General features: G+C 54.1%; 1 protein-coding gene across 4 annotated transcripts in view; it reads right to left on the bottom strand.

Annotated features, from left to right (window-relative positions):
- Nucleotides 1-15,637: 15,637 nt before the first annotated feature.
- The window catches only part of PDE2A (phosphodiesterase 2A), a 92,714-nt gene continuing 88,825 nt past the window's right edge, over nt 15,638-19,526 (bottom strand). For all 4 annotated transcript variants that reach the window (XM_026518030.4, XM_026518028.4, XM_026518029.4 and 1 more), the window contains 6 exons: nt 18,601-18,675; nt 18,360-18,459; nt 17,997-18,109; nt 17,575-17,613; nt 17,333-17,439; nt 15,638-17,056 (listed from right to left, as the gene is read on the bottom strand). In XM_026518030.4, the coding sequence (XP_026373815.2) occupies nt 16,846-17,056; nt 17,333-17,439; nt 17,575-17,613; nt 17,997-18,109; nt 18,360-18,459; nt 18,601-18,675 (645 nt within the window). In that variant the 3' untranslated portion in view covers nt 15,638-16,845. The remainder of the gene's footprint in view (nt 17,057-17,332; nt 17,440-17,574; nt 17,614-17,996; nt 18,110-18,359; nt 18,460-18,600; nt 18,676-19,526) is intronic.

Genomic DNA, 19,526 nt, shown 5'->3' with positions numbered 1-19,526 from the left:
CCATGCATCTCCTATGGGGCTCTCCAGAGACTCCATCCAGCATCCTATTTCCATGGACAGCTCTAATGCTATAGCCGAGGGCCAGAGCTGTTGGTACTGCAACCTTGTCCTAATGCAGAGCCCTCTTTTCCTTGGGGCCTCACTTGAAATTGTTAGACTTCTGACCACCTGATAAATGGATTGGGGTGCTATTCTCAACGTGGCATATACTGCCTCCAAATTCCAAAGGGCCCATCAAACATGTGTATCTTGCTCAGCAATAAGGAGTATAAGGTGCAATAATTTGTTCTTCGCCTCCCAGCATGTCTCAGACCTAGTTCCCCTAAAACCTTCACCTATGTAGCAGGCTAATGAATCTTTGCAGGCTTTTTCTCACATCCCTTGGCACATATTTTTTTTTAAGATTTTATTTATTTATTTGACAGAGAGAGAGACAGCCAGCGAGAGAGGGAACACAAGCAGGGGGAGTGGGAGAGGAAGAAGCAGGTTCCCAGGGGAGGAGCCTGATGCGGGGCTCGATCCCAGAACCCCAGGATCACGCCCTGAGCCGAAGGCAGATGCTTAACAACTGAGCCACCCAGGCGCCCCGGCACATATGTTTCTTATTCAGACATTCAGAGTGACACCATATTCCTGTTTACCAGGTCCAGTGAGCATGACCTCATCAATATGGCGGACCAGAGTGACCAAGGTGGCCAAGGTCTTTGTGATGGAGAGGAGGAGAGTTATAGTCTTGGGGTGAGACTCTAAATGGGTACTACTGCTCATTGTGAACTGCTTTTGTTTCTCTTTACTAATGGGGATTGGAAAGAACACACTGACAGAGTTAGCGGCAAGTGCCAGAGACCGTGCTGATCTCTTCCAATAAAGATACTCCATCCAGCATAAGAGCTGCATTTGAGGCTATCATTTGTGGTTATCACATGATCTAACATAAGCCAAATGGTTTTTGCAGACACTAATACAGGTAGATTAAAGGGGGAATATAATGGGAACCACTGCCCTCTATCTTTTCAGTCTTTAAGGGGGACAATATCTGAGCTTAAATAAATTGCCGACCTACAGATTTCAGGGACTAATAATGGTTCTAGTTTTAAGCTACTAAATTTTGGGCATGGTTGTCACGTAGCCAAAGCTCCATTGGATATGCGGGCTGGGAATATAGAAGAGAGATCTGAACAGGGCCTATAAATTTAGGAGTCATACGATGGTAACTAAAGCAGATGAGACTGTCTTGGAAATTCATGGGGCGTAGGAACAGCTTGAAGTCCCCAAAGTCAACATTACCAAACTGAGGTCAGTGATTCCTGTCTCAGAAAATGGCACCACCACCTACCGAGGCACCCAAGCTGGAGCCCTGAGCCTCTAGCAGCAGACATCATGCCTTTTTCATGATCTGGCCCTGCCAGCCTCATCTCTCTCCATCAGGCATCCTACACGCCAGCAAAACAGAACTTTGTGAGGCTCGTCAGCTGCACTGCGCTCTCTTCCCACCACTGTCCCCCTGCCCCTGCGCTTTCCGCCATCTGGAACACCTTCCCAGCCCCTTCTTCCTACCCTTGGCCGCCATTGCAACCCCATGTGTGACTACCTCTGGGCAGCCTTCCCTGACCGTCCCCAACGAGAGTTAGATGCTCCTCCTCTCCTATCTTTCTATGCAGGGGCCATAGCCCACAGTACTGAGATGACGGCTCTGTCTCTGCCAGCCCAGCCCAGCCTCTCCACCTGACTGTGCGGCTCTGGAAGGCGTGGGCTCTGCCTTTTATGTCTGGAGGCATCCATGTTTATGTATAACCAAGAATGTAGAGTGTCTCCTGGGAACAAATAAATCTAAACAGGGTCCTGCTTGGGCTAGGGAGATTTCAGAACGGCCGGTCTGAGTAAATGACAAGTCTGATTCCTTTTTTCTCTCTTCCCTCCATCACGTATACAGCAATAACTGTCGGGGGGCTCGGGCGACACCCATTCTCAAATCCCTTTTCCTTTGTCCCCTTAAGTGTAGAGTCTGGGAAACCTAGCTGTTTTCTCAGGCTCTTTTATTTAGTGGGGCCAATAGAATGAAACAGAAGTCTGCTAGAGGCCTCTGGGAAAGCTTTTGCTTTTCTGATCAAAAGGACACTTGGGGGCGCCTGGGTAGCGCAGTCCTTAGGCGTCTGCCTTCGGCTCAGGGCGTGATCCTGGCGTTCTGGGATCGAGCCCCACATCGGGCTCCTCCGCTGGGAGACTGCTTCTTCCTCTCCCACTCCCCCTGCTTGTGTTCCCTCTCTCGCTGGCTGTCTATCTCTGTCAAATAAATAAATAAAAAATCTTAAAAAAAAAAAAAAGACACTTGGGCTAGCCTCCTCCCTTTCTCCCATCTTCCTGCCTGGAATATAGATGTGAAGCTTAAAACTTCATCTGGTACCGTAAGGCAACGAGCCAGTACACCCAAGGTGGCGGAGCGGAAAGTCTGAGCCTCTGCTGGCATCTTGGAAGCGCTGCCCAGCCTGCCTCCAGCCCTCCCCTGGGTGAGATAATTAAGTGACCTGATTGTTTAAGACACTGCTTGTCAGGTGTTCTACGGCAGAGCGGAAAGCTCTGGCTATACATCCAGACAGAATACACAGAGCGGCAGGACTCGCCGCCAGAAGAGCGCTCCGTGTCAAGGTCATGCTGGAACCCATGTTAAAAGTAAACCCATCAATTAACGAACACACGGAGTTGCTTTTTGTTTTCTGTTCTTTACAGCTCTTGGTGCTGTGGGGGAGACTTGGAAACAGAGATGTAGCCTCCGTTCTTGAAGAGTTTACAGTCAGGTGGGAGGAGGTCTGATGAAACACCACGCTGAACGGCATGCAGTGAAGAGCTGGATTTTATCAAGCTCAGAGGAGAGGAAGCTCTGTGGAGGGGAGTGGCTCAGACGGGGAAGGTTTCCTGCAGGTGCAGGGGCTTGAACGGGGCCTCGGCCGAGGAATGGGATTTGTTGGCTTGTCATTAGCCCCTCCGTGATCTTAGCCTCGGAGGTGAGCTGCAGGCGATGCCTGCTGGCAAGCCCCCAGCGCCCAGTAGAGGCTCATCAAGTCTTAATGCCCTTCTGGTTTAGAAAGATGTTTTTCTCCCTCTCATGCATTTATTCAACATGTCTTTATTGAACTGCTCCAGGCGCTATGGATACCACTGCGGGCAGAACACACACAGTACCTGACCTCAAAGAGCTTCAGGTCGAATGAGGGACACAGACAGCAATCAAAAGAAAACTTGGGACTGGTAAGGTGCTTCCTTACCTTCCTTTAGGCCTCGGCCTTCCCAGATGGGCTATACATCCAGCGTCCGGTTCCCGTTGCCCGAGCCTCTCGTTAGAGAGCCCTGCTTGCTGGACCCAGGCCACCCCTGTGTCGCTGCAGCCTGCGAGCCGTCTTTCCTCTCTGCCCGCCCAGGCTAATGGCCCCGTACTGCCGCCCCCATCTCTCTTTCTGAGTCACACGTACAGCGCACACCACAGCTGACCTCCATGCCCCTCAGTCTTCCTGCCGCCCGGTGCCCTCGCTCCAGCCCCAGCCGGCTGGCTCTGGCCACACCTTTCTGCTGGGGGGCGGGGGAGACACAGCTCCCTCTTCCTGAAGAGCCCCTCACTTCCCCGTCTTCCAGGAAGCCCTCCTCCTTGCCCAGAGCTGAGTGATGACACAGTTGATCATCCCAAACTAGGATACTCTGAAGAGGGGAAGGGGGCACTCAGTAATCACATCCGACCACGAGCAAACCCAGGCATGCGGTCTCCTAACCAGAGCGCCACGCCGCGGTCTCAGGCTCCAGACAGCCTCTGCAGCTGTTACCTCACCATTTCCCTAACTGTGTTCTGTGGAACACCTGGGAGACACCCATGGGGCTTCACAAAAACAAAAAGAAATTAAAAACTCCACATTGAAACGATTTTGAGAAACACCGAGTGAATCCAAGATAAACAGATTTCCTTCCTGCAAGACTTCCCCAAATTAATATGTGGTGGTAAGCGTATAGCATGTCATGTCCCCCAGGCCCCTCTGACGATGGCATCCTTGTGCAGAGAGCACACCGTGGAAGAAACATACTTGGAGAAACACTGTCCTAGGCAAATAGAGTTGTTCGCAGAGCTCACACCTATCTCTGTCCTAGAGTTTGGTATTAAGATATCAACACCACAAGGGGGGTGGGCTTAGGCCCAGCTCTGCTCCTTTCCAGCTGGGTGCCATTTTGCATCAGGATGCTTTGGCTGCAGGTGGCAGATATTAGTGGGTACCAGAGTTTGTTACTGTCATAGCAAGAACGCCTGAGCAGAGCACTTGCAGCACAGTGGTGTCCTCCAGGACCCAGGTGTTTTCCACTTCTTCATCCTGTCATCTTCAGGACGCCGCTTATCTCCTCTCGTGGTCACAGGATGGCTACAGCAGCTCCAAGCATAGCCCAGAGGATCAAAGCCTTCCAGCAGAGAAGGACATGTCCTCCTATGTACATGTTTACCATTTATTCTTAGGAAAAAGTTTTCCAGACACCCCCCATCCCTGGAGAAGTCGTCTCCTCGGGTCTCAGTGACCAGTAGGGTGACCAACCATCCTAGTCCGTGCTGGGACTGACGAATTTCCAGGGACTCAGCACTGCTAGAACTAAAACGGGGACATTCCTGGGCAACTTGGAAGTTCATAACTGGGTAGGAAAGGACCACATGACGGCCTAAATCAATCATTGGTCAGGGGAATGGAATTACTATGATTAGCTTAGACTAATCAGGTTTTATGTCCTGAGGCAAGAGAGGGGGCCAGCTTTCCTGAATATGGAATGATGAACACCCAAACAAATCCTGCTTTCTCACGGTAAGGAAGACGGGAAAGCCATCGGCGAGCAATCTGCAGGGCTGCCTTATCTGTAAAATAAGATGCAATGAGCATTCTCTCCTCAAGAGTTTGTGGTAGAGATTAGATAAAATGACATATGACCAGGCCTTACCAGGCATCTTTATATTAAGCACTTGCTGTGTGCAAAGCTCTGTGCTAAAGGCACTGGGTTGTGTGGTCACTAGAGCCACAGAACGTTCTAGGGGACAGGGACGTAAATCCCATGTTACAGTTGTTCCTGAGACACCCAGAGGTGAAGCGATTTGCCCAAGGTCATACAGCTGGGAACTGTAGAGCCAGGTGTCAAACCCGAGTCTGTCGCCCACCGCGATGCCCATCTCAGTCTCGCTAGCCCACTGCCTTGCAGAGTTGTGCCTCAAACGCTAATTTCCTTGCCTTTCATCTCCAGCACTTGGCACAGGGCTCAGCATATAGCAAGCACTGATTCAATATTTTTTTTAATGAGTGGGTGGTAACAGCTGATATTCCTGTAACCATAGGGTTTACAAAGAACTTTTCCTGAATTTAGGGTTTTCTCCTCCAAATCTGGTCCTCTGCCAGGGCGCCTTCTCCCAGCAAATGGCACCGCATCCATCTAGTTGCACAAACCAGGAAACTAAGAGCTGTCACCAACCTCCTTCCTCCCCGCCAGACATCGCCTCCAACCCATCGCCCAGGCTGTCTCTCCAATGCGTGCACCCCACTCCATCCTCCGTGACCTCGGCCCATGTTACTATGGCGTGCTCACTTGAACTGCAGCGGGAGCTCCCTATCTGCTCAGGCGCCCAGCCCTCCCCCAGTCCGTGCTGCAGCCAGAGGGCGCGCCTGTTTCTGACCGGGTCCCCTGCCGACTGTGCACCCTTGATATTCATTCCTTTGGGGATCAAGCTCAAACGCCCAAACACCGCCTGGCTCTCTGGCCTCATCCTCCACAGTCCCTCTCATAGTGCATAGTCTCCCAACCATCCCCCTCCACTGACCTTCCTTGAGACCCCCCTCCTTGTGCTGCCTCCTGCCTTGGGATCTTTGCACACGCCGTTCTCTCTGCCCTTAATTACCTCAGGCCTTAGCCTGGGTGCTCTCTTCCTGCTAAGACCCACTGACTACCATGACCGGGTCAAATCCACCTGTTAGAGGCTCTTACAGCATCTACTTTCCCTTGATGGCCCCGTTGGCACAATTGCCATTTTACATTTGCTTGTGAGTCTGTTTTTTTGTGTTTTTTTTTTCTTTTTAATTAATCCCTATAAGGGGCTTGAACTCATGACCCCAAGTCAAGAGTTGCATGCCCTGCTGACTAAGCCAGCCAGGCACCCCTGCCTGTGCGTCTTTTGATTCATGTCTATCCCTCAATTAGCCTATGAGTTTGGTGTGGTGTCTGCATTTTTTAAAAAATATTTTATTTATTTTTTTTAAAGATTTTATTTATTTATTTGACAGAGATAGAGACAGCCAGCGAGAGAGGGAACACAAGCAGGGGGAATGGGAGAGGAAGAAGCAGGCTCCCAGCGGAGGAGCCTGATGTGGGGCTCAATCCCAGAACCCCTGAGCCGAAGGCAGGTGCTTAACGACTGAGCCACCCAGGCGCCCCTGTTTGTTTGTTTAGAGAGCAAGTGAGCACCAGCACAGGGAGGGGAGGAGGGAGAGGGAGAATCCAAGCCGACTCTGTGCTGAGGGCAGAGCCCCACACGAGGCTCATGAGTCTGAAGAGTCGGACCCAGGCGCCCCCGGTGTCTGGTTTTGTTGACCTCTGTAGCCTTTGCGATGTCCAACCAGGGACAGCACATAGCATGTTTTCAACAAACGTGTGTTTCACTATGACCTAGTTGATGAATCAGTTAGTGTTTCACCCAGGTTACTCTGAGCTCCCTCCGGGCAGGGCTCTGCCTTAGTGTTTCTGTGTCACATACACACACACACACACACACACACGCACACACACACCACCCCCAGCAGCTAGCACAAGGCTGGGCTGGGCAAGTTCGTCATGAACACTCTGGGGGACGGTGACCACACGGTTGACAGAGATGGGAGTGCTTGTCAGAAACAACCTGTAAGGGAGTGAGGCAAGCAGGACAGGAAAGGGGAACGAGCTGAGGATGGGTATGGTCTCAGCACACCCTAGCCTCGGTCCTGTGGGAGAAGGAAAACAGAGCCTCAATCAATGATTGCACTGAGGAGTTGTTCCATCTCGGAGCAAGGAAGCCAGGAGCTTGGGTGTACCTTCCAGAAGGTCTTCAGGGATTGGGCTGTCCTGCCGACTGGACTCAAGACACCAAAGCCGGGAAGTGGTCAGCTGTGTCCCCTCCCCCCTCCAGGCCCTCTGTCCCTGTGCCCTGAGGCACCCTTTCCCGGCCACACCCCCTGTGCTATCTCCCTGGGCTGACGGAACAAAGCCCCACAAACTGGGCGGTCTCATAGTTCCGGAGGCTAGACGTCCTCCATCAGCGCTGGCAGGCCGTGCTGTCCCTGAAGGACCTAGAGGAGGGGCTTTCCTTGACCGTCTGCCAGCCTCAGTGGCGGCCACACTCCTCGGTGTTGCTTGACTTGTCACGGTGGCATCATCCCATCTCAGCCTCCATCTTCAAATGACCTTCCTCTGTGGGTCTCTGTGTCCACATTTCCTTCTTGTAATGACCTCAACTGAATTAATCTGCAAAGACCCTATTTCCAGAGAAGGTCACATTCACGTATCAGGAATCAGGACTTGAACTTTTTTGCGGGGGGGAACACCTCCAATACGCTAACCCAGAATGCCCCAGGTAACTTCTTCCAAGCTCTTTTGAACCTGCCCTTTCTGTCTCTGAGGCCAAAACCCTCTTCCCGGGAGCTCTCCTCCCACTCCTCGGCCTTTGCCAAAGATGAAGTTATGCTCCTGGTTCCCAGAAACGCACCCCAATGAAATCCTGCAATTCATATCGCTGGCAGTTTGACAGGGGCCAAAGGCTTTCACGCCTTTTCTCATTTAATCCTCACTACGGCCTTGAGAAGGCTTATTATTATCCCCACTCTATAGAGGAGGACACTGAGACTCGGGGAAGGTAAGTCCTTACACAAAGTCGCACAGCAAGGAATGGCCGGACAGGGATTTGATGCAGGTCTGCCTGATGGCAGATGCTACGCCCTTAACCTCTGTGCTCTTACTGCCCAAACACTTCCCTTGGCGGGATATCCGTCAGCCACTGAGAGGATCCATGTAAACCCATCTAGAAACTTAGAAAAGTGTCATGAAAAAATTGCTAAGAGAATAAGAGAGAACACAAAATTGGGAGCCTGCGTTTGGTCACTAGGAGAACCCAGGAATAAGGAGTCACAGAACACATTACGAGATGAAAACAGTGGCTTAGGAGAAGTTTGGGGTGACATTTCTTTAGGGAAGAATTTTCCACTGGTGAAATTTTAAAATTTATTTGATGATGATATAGTATAAATTCAATGATTTTTCTCCGTCCTTTTACATGCCCCACTCATGGTGAATATCACTTGGCATCCTGGAGCCTGCCAGTGTTCTGGAAGCCAGTTTGTTTCGAATGATATTCACCGCTGGTCATGCAAGCATGACTCCACTGTGAACATGATTTCTCATGCAAGCATGGTTTTACTGAGCAAGCTATTTTCCTCAGTTGAATGAGAGAACTCTGGCACATCCACGATCATGGCCGAGATACTCCTCAAGATATGCAGGCCAACCCCAGATCCCTCGATGGATGCAGTCACTCAGACTGGATTTACGATGACTCGCATTTCATTTAAACAGTCAGTACATTTTTGCTGAGTGCCTACTCTGTCCTAGGCTCTGTGCTGGGTATTAAGGATATAGAAATAAGCCAGACTGAATCTCTCCCTTCAAGGAGCTCATGTTTTATTGGGGGAGACAGGCGATTACAGCAATGGGATCAGTGCTTTAAGAGGACTCTATCAGTTGAGATTTGGTTGTGGGCCCAACAGCGTCTGGGGCATTTGGGGGAAATGCAGGTGGTCAAGGCCAAGTTCAGAGGGTGGGTTGTATTCCAGGCGGCCACCACCGGAGGCTTAGAGCAGAAGAACAATATGGCCAATGGCCTCTGGCCACCACGTGGGGGACTTGCTGGTGGAATGGGGGCCTCCGTGGGAGTGAGGCAGACGACATGGCCTTTCCCTTGTCTGGCTCCCTATGTCTCACCTCTTGACAGCACAGCCCGCCAGAACAGCGCTCCTCAGAGCCCTTCGGGCACCTTCCTGATAGAACCCAGGTCGCATGTGAAACCCAAGCTGGAGTGGAATGTGGGAAATGTTTTCCAGCCTCTATACCACAGGAAGGCAGTCTAGAAGGGATCAGGCAAATGGATGCTTGCATCTGGGATTCAGGAAAGATACATGGACGAGTGGGCTGGGCCGTGTCATAGGCGTTTTGCCTGGGTGCAAAGATTTGTGAGGATAGTGACCTGGACCAGGTACAATGATGCTTCCACTTTGATTCACCGCTGAGTTCACCTCTGAAACAGCAAATGAGCTGGAGGAGATAGAGGCACAGTATGAAGCTAGCTGCCTGATGTCTTCCTAACTTGTCATACAGGTGCACTCGAAGCCTAATGGTCAAAGCAAAGAGTGAGAAATCCACCAGGGAAGGGGAACCCTGGCTGCCTGCTGTCTACCCTTTATTTCACTGAGCTAGAACTCAACACTCAGGGATCTACTTACTGTCACGTAGGGAACTCCAAAATCCTATTTTGATAAGGAGCAGTTCTAAACAATGAAATACAGAAGTGTCCTGCATTAATTACAATGTAAGTGTTGACAAGAGGCAAACTTAAGCCCAGAGAGACAGAGACAAATTAGTTTTTCCTTCTCACCAGTCACTAGACAGAGGGTAGAAAGCCTTGCTTCTAGGTGGGGATACCTGGTCAGGGACAGATCCTTGGTTATGGATCAGGAGCTAAGGACAGAGACCACCACTGGTGACCCTTCTCCTCTCCTGAGGGGGGTGTGAGTGTGAACCCCAAGGATAAGAATCTAGAGGTCGAAGTAAAATAATTTCCCCCGTATCTGCATCACTATTTTTCATTTGTTATCACAGAATTTCAGCAAAATTTTGTAGAATGCTTTCTTAGCATGCTTTGGGAATTACGGGACATGTACTTATCCATAACTGATGAAGACTGGATTGAGGGGAGGGAAACTCAGCACGGATTCAAGACGCATTATGAATCTCAAACAGGAGATTCCTGCTTGAAAACCATACACAAGCACATTGTGATAAAACTGCGGAAAACCAAAAGCAAAGAGAAAATCTTAGCAGCCAGAAAAAGAGAGGCATTCCGGTCCTTTCAAAGGAATAAGAACAAGACTGATGGCTGACTTCTCATCAGAACCAATGGCAGTCAAAAGAGAATCGAATGTGATCTCCAAAGTGCTCGGAGAAAAGACTGCCCAACCTAGACTTCAACAGCTGCAGAAACATCCTACAAGAATGAAGGAGAAACAGACATTTTCAAACTAGTCCAAACCAGAAGGATTCAGCAGCAGCAGAGTTTCCTGACCTGCACGAAGGAGACGCTAAAAGGGTATTTTCAGGTAGAAAGCAATGGCTCCAGAGTACTCCAGAGTACTCAAAGTATATACACACACAAGAACATCCCTGGGAACAGTGGTCCTAATAGCCAAAATATTAATATCCAAATGGCTGTCAGCATTCACTCACGGAGTACTAGTCTTCAATAAAAGTTAGTAAAATAGACTCATACGCCCATCCAAGCAGAGTAATAAAGACCAGATTTACCCGCCTCCTTGAGCTAACAGCAACAAAATGGACAAAGCGTCCGTGTTCTGAGTTGTGGTCAACGCATGCACGGAGTCCTGACTGTCGCTTTCCATCAATCCACATGCCTCTTTTGAGCAGCTACTGTGCCCCAAACTCTGAGCGGGGATGTGGGAAACCAGAGCCGAGGCAGATCTCTTCCTGTCCTTGAGGGGCGCCCAGTCTACAGGAGGAGAGCGAGCACGTGCCCCTGACCGGCTTACGCTGCCTGCACGGTCCAAGCTGAGAGCCGCAGGGATGTTCAGAGGCAGATGTGGAGAGAAGAGGGCACCTACTGCTCTAACCGGCCTCCCCCTTCCCTCACCCCAGCACTAGGCAGAGGTAGGGGCGCTGGGATGTGGGAGGAACAAACCAGCTCACCGGGCCGGGTCTGCTGGGTGGGGCCGACGTGAGGCCTGACGTTGGTGGCTCAAGGAAGCAAAGACTGCCCTCCCCGGGACAGGGGTGAGAACCTCCGGCCAGGCAATGGGAGCTGATACTCAGCCTGCTCTGTCTCTGTATCTTGTATGATCTTAGAGCTCCCTGTCCTTTCTGAGGCTCGATTTCCTCATCTGACCCTGGGGATGCTCTAGAAGCAACTTTTGCTCTGAGGAAGGTTGCTGCCAACTAAGCTTCTGGGCCTTAGTTTCCCTAGTCTCTAAAGGGGACAACAATTCCCACCCATCCTTGGGAGAGCCTCCCAATTAAGAGGTTGTTCTTTTCCTCCAGCCACTGCTCAAAGGGGGTACAGAAGCACCAGGAGTTTGTGCAGAGGTGAGGGGACAATGGTTGACTGTCCAAGGCAACATGGGGTGAGGCAAGTGCTTTCCTGCACCCCAGCTTCTCACTTTGCTCTCTCCCCCACTCATCCAGAATTGTTAGTTCCCAGAATTCCACACTCCTTGCTCAGTTCTATGGTTTCTGCAGGAATGACTGAGGAATGGAGAGAGGCAGCCATCTTGGCAGGAATGGCAACACCCCCCATTCTCACACCTGTCCCGCCAATCTTCCAACTTGATGGTGTACGCTGCGTCCTGTACGGACCTATCCTAGTCAGCTCTCAGAGAACAGTCTGGTCATGGCATCTATATGCAGATTTCATTCCCACACAGCTCCGTAGGGGCGGAGCGGCTTCCCTCCCAACACACACCCTCCTGTATCCTGACGCCTTCCAGAGGGGCCTCATCATCCCGGTTTGCAGACAGGAAAACTGAGACCAGTGAGGGAGAATCTGAGTGCTCATCCTGCCAGGAGAGAAAAGAAAGTCCTGGAGGGATCAGGTGTGTGGTGACAACTCTTGCTTTGTGTTTCAGGAGACAGAACCCAGCAGTGTGAATTTCGGTCAGATAGGAGGCCTCCCCTGACATTCTTGATCCTCCCCAAACCAGCCATGCTGCCTCCTTCTCCCCTCTCCTCTCATTCCCTCCTCCCCCATCAACCCACTCTCTTTTCTCTTCCCAGGCACTGTCCAGAGTCTAGCTTGGATGCATGGCTGCCCTGCTGCTGTGGGGCTCAGGTCCTGCTCAGAGCAGGCCTCTAACCCTTTCACCTCCCTGCTCGGGGCCCTTCCAGGACACTGCAGCTGAGGCTAAGAAAATAGCACCTCCCTGCTGTCCTCCCGCGGCATGCCCCTTCTGTTGGGCCACCTCATGGCACCTTTGGCTGGCTTGCACGCCCCACCTCCAGGTCCCACCTACCCGGTCTCAAGGAGACAGCCCTGGGATGCTGAGCAGTGAGGGAAGGCTGAGGCCATGGGCACAGACCCTACACCTCCCCACTACCCAGCCTGCTCTCCTGGCCTGTCTGCAGTGCCCTCACCTCCTGTCCCAGTCCTCCATCCAAATGTCAAGACCCCTGAGCCCAGCCTCCTCCCGAGGTCCCTGCACATCCCAGCTCCTGCTCTGCCTCTCCAGCTTCATCAGCCCAGGACCAGGCCTCACAGTGCTGTCTCCTAGTTATTCTATGCCCAGAGGAGGGGTTCCACCCACCCCTGATCACAAGGCTGGTCCTGCCTCCCCAGGGATCGTTCCACAGAGGGAGGCCACTCAGCAGGCAGACACACCCCAGACATGGGGTCTCACTCGGGTAAGACTGGCGGACCTCAGTCCTGTTCAGAGAGCAGCTAAAGGGGCTAGAGAACCCCAAAAAACATTTCCCATTTTCCCTATGGAGTCTGTAGAGTGTACCCCATGTAGACTGTAAAGTCAGCCTGAAGAGTGTGTCTGCCAGTAGAATGAGCATGTGAGTCTGTGTGTGTGTGTGTGTGTGTGTGTGTGTGTGAAGGAGAGAGAGAGAGTGGGAGAGAGAGGGTGTGCAAACGTGTCTGTGTGTATATGAGAGGAGCGTATGTGAGCGGATGGGAGTGAGGTTAGCCCCCACAACCCCCCAACACCTGTCTTAGACCTGAGGAGGTGAGGGGAGCGAGGGTTGCGTGCCCCCTGGTGGCCGTGAGCTGCACTACAGGCCACCCACCTCTTCTCTCGCCCCTCGGCCTCTGCAATACAGAAGCAAAACTGATCCCAGATCCTTCTCTGGGGCTCCAACCCCACTTGCTCACCACCCCCGTCCCCCACCACGGTCCTGCAGAGACAGACAGAGACTCTGCCCTCCTGAATCTCCTCTGTCTTTTGCAGAGAAAGAGCCATTGGAGGGGAGTCAGGCAGGCGGGGCTCACATCTCAAGCTTGGCAGGTTAGTTAACCTCCCTTAGCCTCAAGCTGCTTGGCTACAGAATGAGATAATGGTATCTACTCCACCGAATCATAGTAAGGTTTTATGTAAAATGAAACTATTAAGCTGGGAGGGCTGGGCAGCTACAAGAAGCCATGGGGCCAGCCTACGGTTCTCAGATCTGGTGAGAGCCGCCTGGTGAAAGCAGGGCAGAGACTCCTCCTACCTGTCTTCCCCTGTATCCTGCCACCCCGCCCCCCGCCACCCCAAACAGCTGCCCCGCCCGCCTTCCCACGAGCTCACCTCCTGCCAGAGGGCCACCCCACACTGGCCGCCCTGCCCGTGTGAGTAGCACTGAGCAGCCACCTGGGGTAGTTCATGCGGCCACGTGGACCCACCTTCCAGGCCACCTCCCAGGCCTCCCTCTGCCCTCACCTCCATCTAATTGGTCATCAGGTTCTGCCAATCCAACATGTCTTGAATTCCTCCCTCCCTCCTGCGGCCAGCACAGGGCACCCAGCATTAGCTCTGGAAGGATCCCTGCCCCATCTCAATCCTGCAGTCCTTTCTCTGCTTCCCAGCAGGATCTTTCTAAAATCCAGGTCCAAGTCACTCCTCTACTGAAAACTTTCCCTGGCTCCCCACTGCGTCCGAAGTAAAACCGAACTTCCCAGCCTGGCATTCAAGGCCCTCCCTGGTCTGGCATATCTTCCCTCTGTCTCATCATTCCCTGTGTGCCTTTGTATGAGCAGTTCCTTCTACCAGGAGCACCTGTCCCCTTTTGCTCACAGGAGAACAATACCTGCTCATCTTCCAGACCTCACTGCCTTTCCTCTCCGGGTCGTGACCCTGCCTGGAGCCCCATGGCCAAGAATCCCATAGGGCTGCCATAGGGTTGTCATGTCCTATGACCACATCTCCCCGGCCAGGCTGTTAGACCCTCCAGACCAGGGACAAGGACAGTTAGCTCTGGACCTCAGCACAGGGTCCTGCATGCACGAGGAGATATTTGTGAGTTGTTCACTCAATTGGGTGGCAAGGAGGGCTGTGTCACAGCATGGGCCTCAAATGGGATTAAATGTTCTCAAGGGAAGGTTGAGCTGGGGACAAACAACAGATGCGGGGGCGGGGGGGAGGGAAGTGAGGTCCCTGCAGTGTGTACACAGGCTGTGCTTTCCCTTTGTCCAAAAGCTGGTAGAAGAGGGCCATGTACACACATTCAAGGTTGGGGGGAGGGGAATCACAGGCAGAGAAGCGCCTGTGTCAACCCACACTGATACACGGATGCTGGGGTCAGCTGCACGTGGTTAGAATAGCCAGCCCCTGTCAGCCGGGGGCCCTCTCGGGCACTGACCTGCCCCTGCCTGGGGGCCCACTGGTCAGCCTGGGTCCTGTGCTGGGAGAGGACAGGGACAGACTAGGGGAGCCCAAAGCAGGGGCTGGGCAGGGGAGGGGGCTGGACTCCAAGCTCCTAAGGGAAGGCTAGGTACCCTGAAACCATTTGGCCCAGAAGAGCAGGTAGCAAGCCATGAGAAACCGATAGGCTCTGGGGTCCCAAAGGCTGGCACTCACGGCACTGCCAGTGGTCACAGGATGGCCCTGTCTCTTCCCAGCCCTCCTTCTCCTAGGAAAGGGAATCCCAGTATTTAGCACTTAATATGTCAAGCTTTACTGATCTGGAAGAGATGAACAGGAGAGGAGATGGGGGGAGAGAGAGTGTAGGCAAGAGAGGGGCAGGGTCTAGAGATTTTACCTGTCAGGGCCTCGTGATGGTCCAGTCTGGGGTCTGCCTCTCTCTGGTGTGCAGAGGCAAACACTCTCACAACCAGAAAAGCAGGGAACTAAGTCCACAGACACAACTTGGGCTGCATCCGGTGTAGAGTCAGACTCAGGGATACTCCTTTGGCAGGACTTATGGGGACACAGATAGGGTAGGCCAGGAGGGGTTCAGAGGCCTAGGCTCTGGCTGTATGGGCACTCATGACCAGTAGGCCAACAGACAGAGGGTTTAGGAGGAGCTCTAGGCTGCCTCCTCCAGGCAGTCTCCTTGATTGCTTCAGTCCCTCAATTCTTTCTTTCCAGTCCACAATCTCTGCCAGCCAACATGTCCTCTCACTGCTCCATGCCCAGGCCTCCTCATCTACCATCCACCTCTAAGCCCCTACAGTCTGGTGGGGGGCTGATCCAGGGGTACCCTGACAAGTCTGTGATTCTCCTAGAAGAGGAGCTAGGCACAAGGGGTGGGGGCTCCGGTAGCCAAGGAGTTCTGAAGAGCATTTGCTGACCCCAATTCTGTTTGTCCCATCCCCATGCACAATATCTGGAAATAGCCCCATGGGAGAGGGTTGGTAGAAAGAAATAGATTTATTCTCATGTACAAAGCGGTCAGCCCACGGGACCATATACAACAGTTGCACAGAATCCTAGAAAAACGCATCTCTCTAAAGGCAACTCAGAATAGGTAAGGCAGGTGGCCCCCCTCCCCCCACCCCACAACACATACAGAACAACACAGAGAAGGGAGAAGCCAGCAGCCGGGCTGACCCAAGAGGCCCGGCCCTATGGGGGTCTCCCAAGCCCCGGGCACGGGTAGATATGGCCTTGAAGAAGATAGAAGCCCTGCTAGGGCTGAGGCAGCCCTCTGGCTGCAGGGATGGGGAAGGGACTTGGGCTAAGAGGGGGGACACTCAGGGGGCCCCTGAAGGATTCAGGGTTGGCTCTCTGCCCTAGGGTGGCAGGGACATTCCACGGCTTCTCCTGGGACTCCACAGAGCCAAGGGACTTTGATCTAAAAGGGGTCTTAGAAAAGGGATTGTCTCACTCTCCTGTCTCACCCAAATAGGGGCAGTCACTTGCCCAGGGTCACACAGCCATGAGGAAGCACTGACTCACCTGGCACCTGTCTTCCAGCCCCAGGACCCTTCCTGCCCACCATTCCCATCCTGTGCTCTTCCTGAGCCCCCTCTGCCCGGAGCACTGGGCCGGCCCTCTGGCAGCTTCCGTGTGGGGTCCCTGCCGCTCCCCAGGCTCCAATGCCTACCGTAAGCATAGTGGGGACCCTAAGGGGCACCTTCGGCCTCATGGCTATTTCTAGTTATCCAGCAGAGCTAATGACTGTTTCTAAGACCCACTCTCTGCTCATTGAGATGTCCCACCTTCTCCTTGCAGGAGGGCCCTGGAAGAAGGAAGAGGGCCAGATCTGGTCGGGCAGGAATGGGGCCCAGGAGAAAGCATCCAGACTGCCTCAGAAGAAGGAGTGGCTGAGGAGGACTTGCCAAGATGTGGTCAGGGGTGCAGAGCAGGGCCCACTGCTCATCAGTCACCCCTGTGCTCTCCGAGGACAAATGACAAAGTCTTGGTGAGGTTGGAAGTCTTGCTTCCATTATACAGACAAGAAAACTGAGGCCCGGGAAGGCCGGTACTTGCCCAGGGTCACACGGTAAGTCCTGGATTAGAACCTAGGACCTGTGGCTCTGGTCCCAGGGCACCAGGGCCAGGCCAGTGGAGGGCTGTTAAGAAGAGGCCTGGGCAGAGAAGGGTCCCGGGGAGGGGCTCATTCAGCATCAAGGCTGCAACAGCCATTGACGGGGGCCCCAGTGCCATCCAGCTCAGGCACCTCGTACTCCTCGTCCAGGAAGTCCAGTGAATTGTTGCTCGGGAGGCCGCGGATGGTGAACTTGTGAGACACCTTGGTCCAGTGCTCACGGTTAGAGGCCACGCGTTCGTACAGCTCCGCCGCCTTCGGAAACAGGTCCTGCAGCAGCCTGGGGGTGCAAGGGCGCAGGGATAGGGTCAGAAGCCAGACTGCGAGTAGCAAGGGAGATTCGGACTATACAGCAGGTAGAACTAGCACCAGACTGTGAGGCACAGGACTGGACGCTCAAGGAGAGCATGAAGCGAAGGCCCCGTTTACAGGCCAGTGGGAGACGGCCGGGCCTAGAGGCTGCGGGGTGGGTCAGCTGGAGCTGGGCAGGCCAGCCCAGCACCCATGTCTGCCACAGCCGGCCCCATCCCCCCAGGAGGCCCCCGAGCTCTCTCACTTGTAGATGGGCATTGCGATGTGTTCCATAAAGCTGATCTGCAGCTCGGGGATATAGGCCTTCTCCCGGTCCATCATCTCCATCGGCCTGTTGCCCATGGCCTTCTCCTGCAGGCAGCAAGCGGTCAGGCCTGGCCCCTTCTCCCTCTGTCAGGCACCAGGACGAAACTAACCCAGCCCTTCCCAGCCCCAGGCCAGGGACCCTCCCCGCCACCTGGACACCCGAGATCACTCCCCACATACCAAGTCTCCCTGGGAGAAGAACTCTTTGTAGATCAGCTCCTGAAAGGCCAACACTCTCGTCACCTTCTGTGCGTGGGATCCGTCCGTCTAGTTCCTCTACTGCTCGGTCCCAAGACGGCAAACCAAGGCATCCCTCAGCCCCCACCTCAGGCCCAGTTTGGCAGGGGGATGGCCCCAGATGGGAAGGAGTGGCTGAGTTATGACCCCCCTTCTACCAGCCGCTGACTTGCTGTGTGACACCCTGTGAGTCCATGCCCCTCTCTGAATCTCCGCATCTGGTGCCCTGAAGTGGTCGAGGTTTCTGTCTCCCCAAAACTGAGCCAGGCTGAGCTCGGCCCAGAGAGGGTGTTGGGGCTGCAGGAGCCACACAGAACGGGGCGGGGTGTGCAGCCTGCACGTCCGCAGGGAGCGGCCGCACTTACTGCGATCTTCCTGGTAGTCTTCCAGCCCTTGGTCTGGTCGGAGAGGTCACAGGAGGTCATAAGGAGGCAGAGGAGGAGGCTGTGGTGCTGCTTGTTGGTTCGGTCATAACCCACTGTTGGGAAGAGGGCGGGGTCAAGGGCCCAGTCCCCTGTCTCTGAGGGCAAGGCCTCCAGGGCCCTCCCCACGAGGTCCAGGAAATCCAGCACCCTGGATGGAAACCAAAGGGCTGGGGCTGGATCTGCCTGGCTCTGGTGGCTCGATGCCGGAGGGGGTGGGTCTAAACCCCTGGGGCTGCTGTCCAGGCACACCACCCTCTTCGTGGTCTTTCCCCAACCCCGAGGCCGGGGGCTAAAAGCAGGCACCTTCAGCCATCTTCTGGAGGTCTTTGAAGATGCGGAGGTGATGGGCCAGGTCGGTGGCCAAGATGATGTCCCGCATCAGGTCCAGCATACGCTGATAGTCCTGGGCCAGGATGGGGGGGAGGGGGAGTGGGAGGTGTCAAGGCCTCCTGCCGGACACCCCCACCCACTCCCTCAGCTCCTTCTCCTGCCTCAGGCCACCTCGGGGCTCCCACTCCCTCACCCCCATCCCTGGCCCCATCACCTTCCGGGAAAAGTGGTCGAAGATGTTGCAACCGTGGGTGTTGAGGATTGCGATGGCCTGAGCGAAGTGGTGTCTCTGGGGAGAGAGGAATGATGGGAGCCCAGCGGGGACGGGGGGTGTTGCTCACCCCGACCCCAAGGGAGGGAGCAGGCCTGGTACAGCCCCACCCCCAAGGTGAGCAGAGCAGACAGACACAGGGAGTCTGGGGACCTCGTTCCCTTTCTGGGCTCTGCTTCGGCCCTCTGCGTGACCCTGGGAAAGTCCCTGCAGGCCCTGAGCCTCAGATCCCTCAGCTGTCACATGGAGGGACACAGTGAGGCAAGCTCTGAGCCTCTCAAAGTGGAACGATTCTGAAATGATCCCTCGGAGTCCTAGACACTAATTCATGCAGCAAACATTTGTTTGCTGACAAAGAAAGGCAGTGATGAGGCGAGGGCAAGGCCCCTGTCTCCAGACGCTGATGGGCTGTCACTCAGAGGAGCAGGCTTAGCCCAGAGCACAGAGGGCAGAAGCAGGGCTGCCAGGCGGCCTCCTGGGAGGGAGGGAGCCCCTGGTGTCCCGGGGGCATGACAGCAGGGGCAGGCTCCAGAGGGGTGTTGTGGGGGGCAGCGTGGGGCAAGGTGACCTTGCAAGTTTGGTTTCTACTCTGTGCCAAGCCCTGTGCCAAGTGCAAGGAATTCAGAAATGTCTCAGATTTCGTCCCTGCCCCCTTCGATCTGGGGGTGGAGAGGCCCAATCCAGACAACCTAAGGCGAAACTGGGTGTGATGGGGCAGAGCCATCCTAGGCCTGGTGGGGTGGAGGCTGTACCGGGCACTCCCGGATACGCGTAGAGAAACATGCTAAATACGAGGCCTCCCTGTGCAAACCTGGGCTCGGGCAGAACCTGCAGGCTGACTCACACGCCCATCCGCACCGGCAACGCTC

This window comes from Ursus arctos, unplaced genomic scaffold (genome assembly GCF_023065955.2).
Source record: "Ursus arctos isolate Adak ecotype North America unplaced genomic scaffold, UrsArc2.0 scaffold_22, whole genome shotgun sequence".
Lineage (NCBI taxonomy): Eukaryota > Metazoa > Chordata > Mammalia > Carnivora > Ursidae > Ursus > Ursus arctos.
The sequence above is the reverse complement of the archived record's forward strand: the minus strand, read 5'-3'. Positions and strand labels throughout refer to the sequence as shown.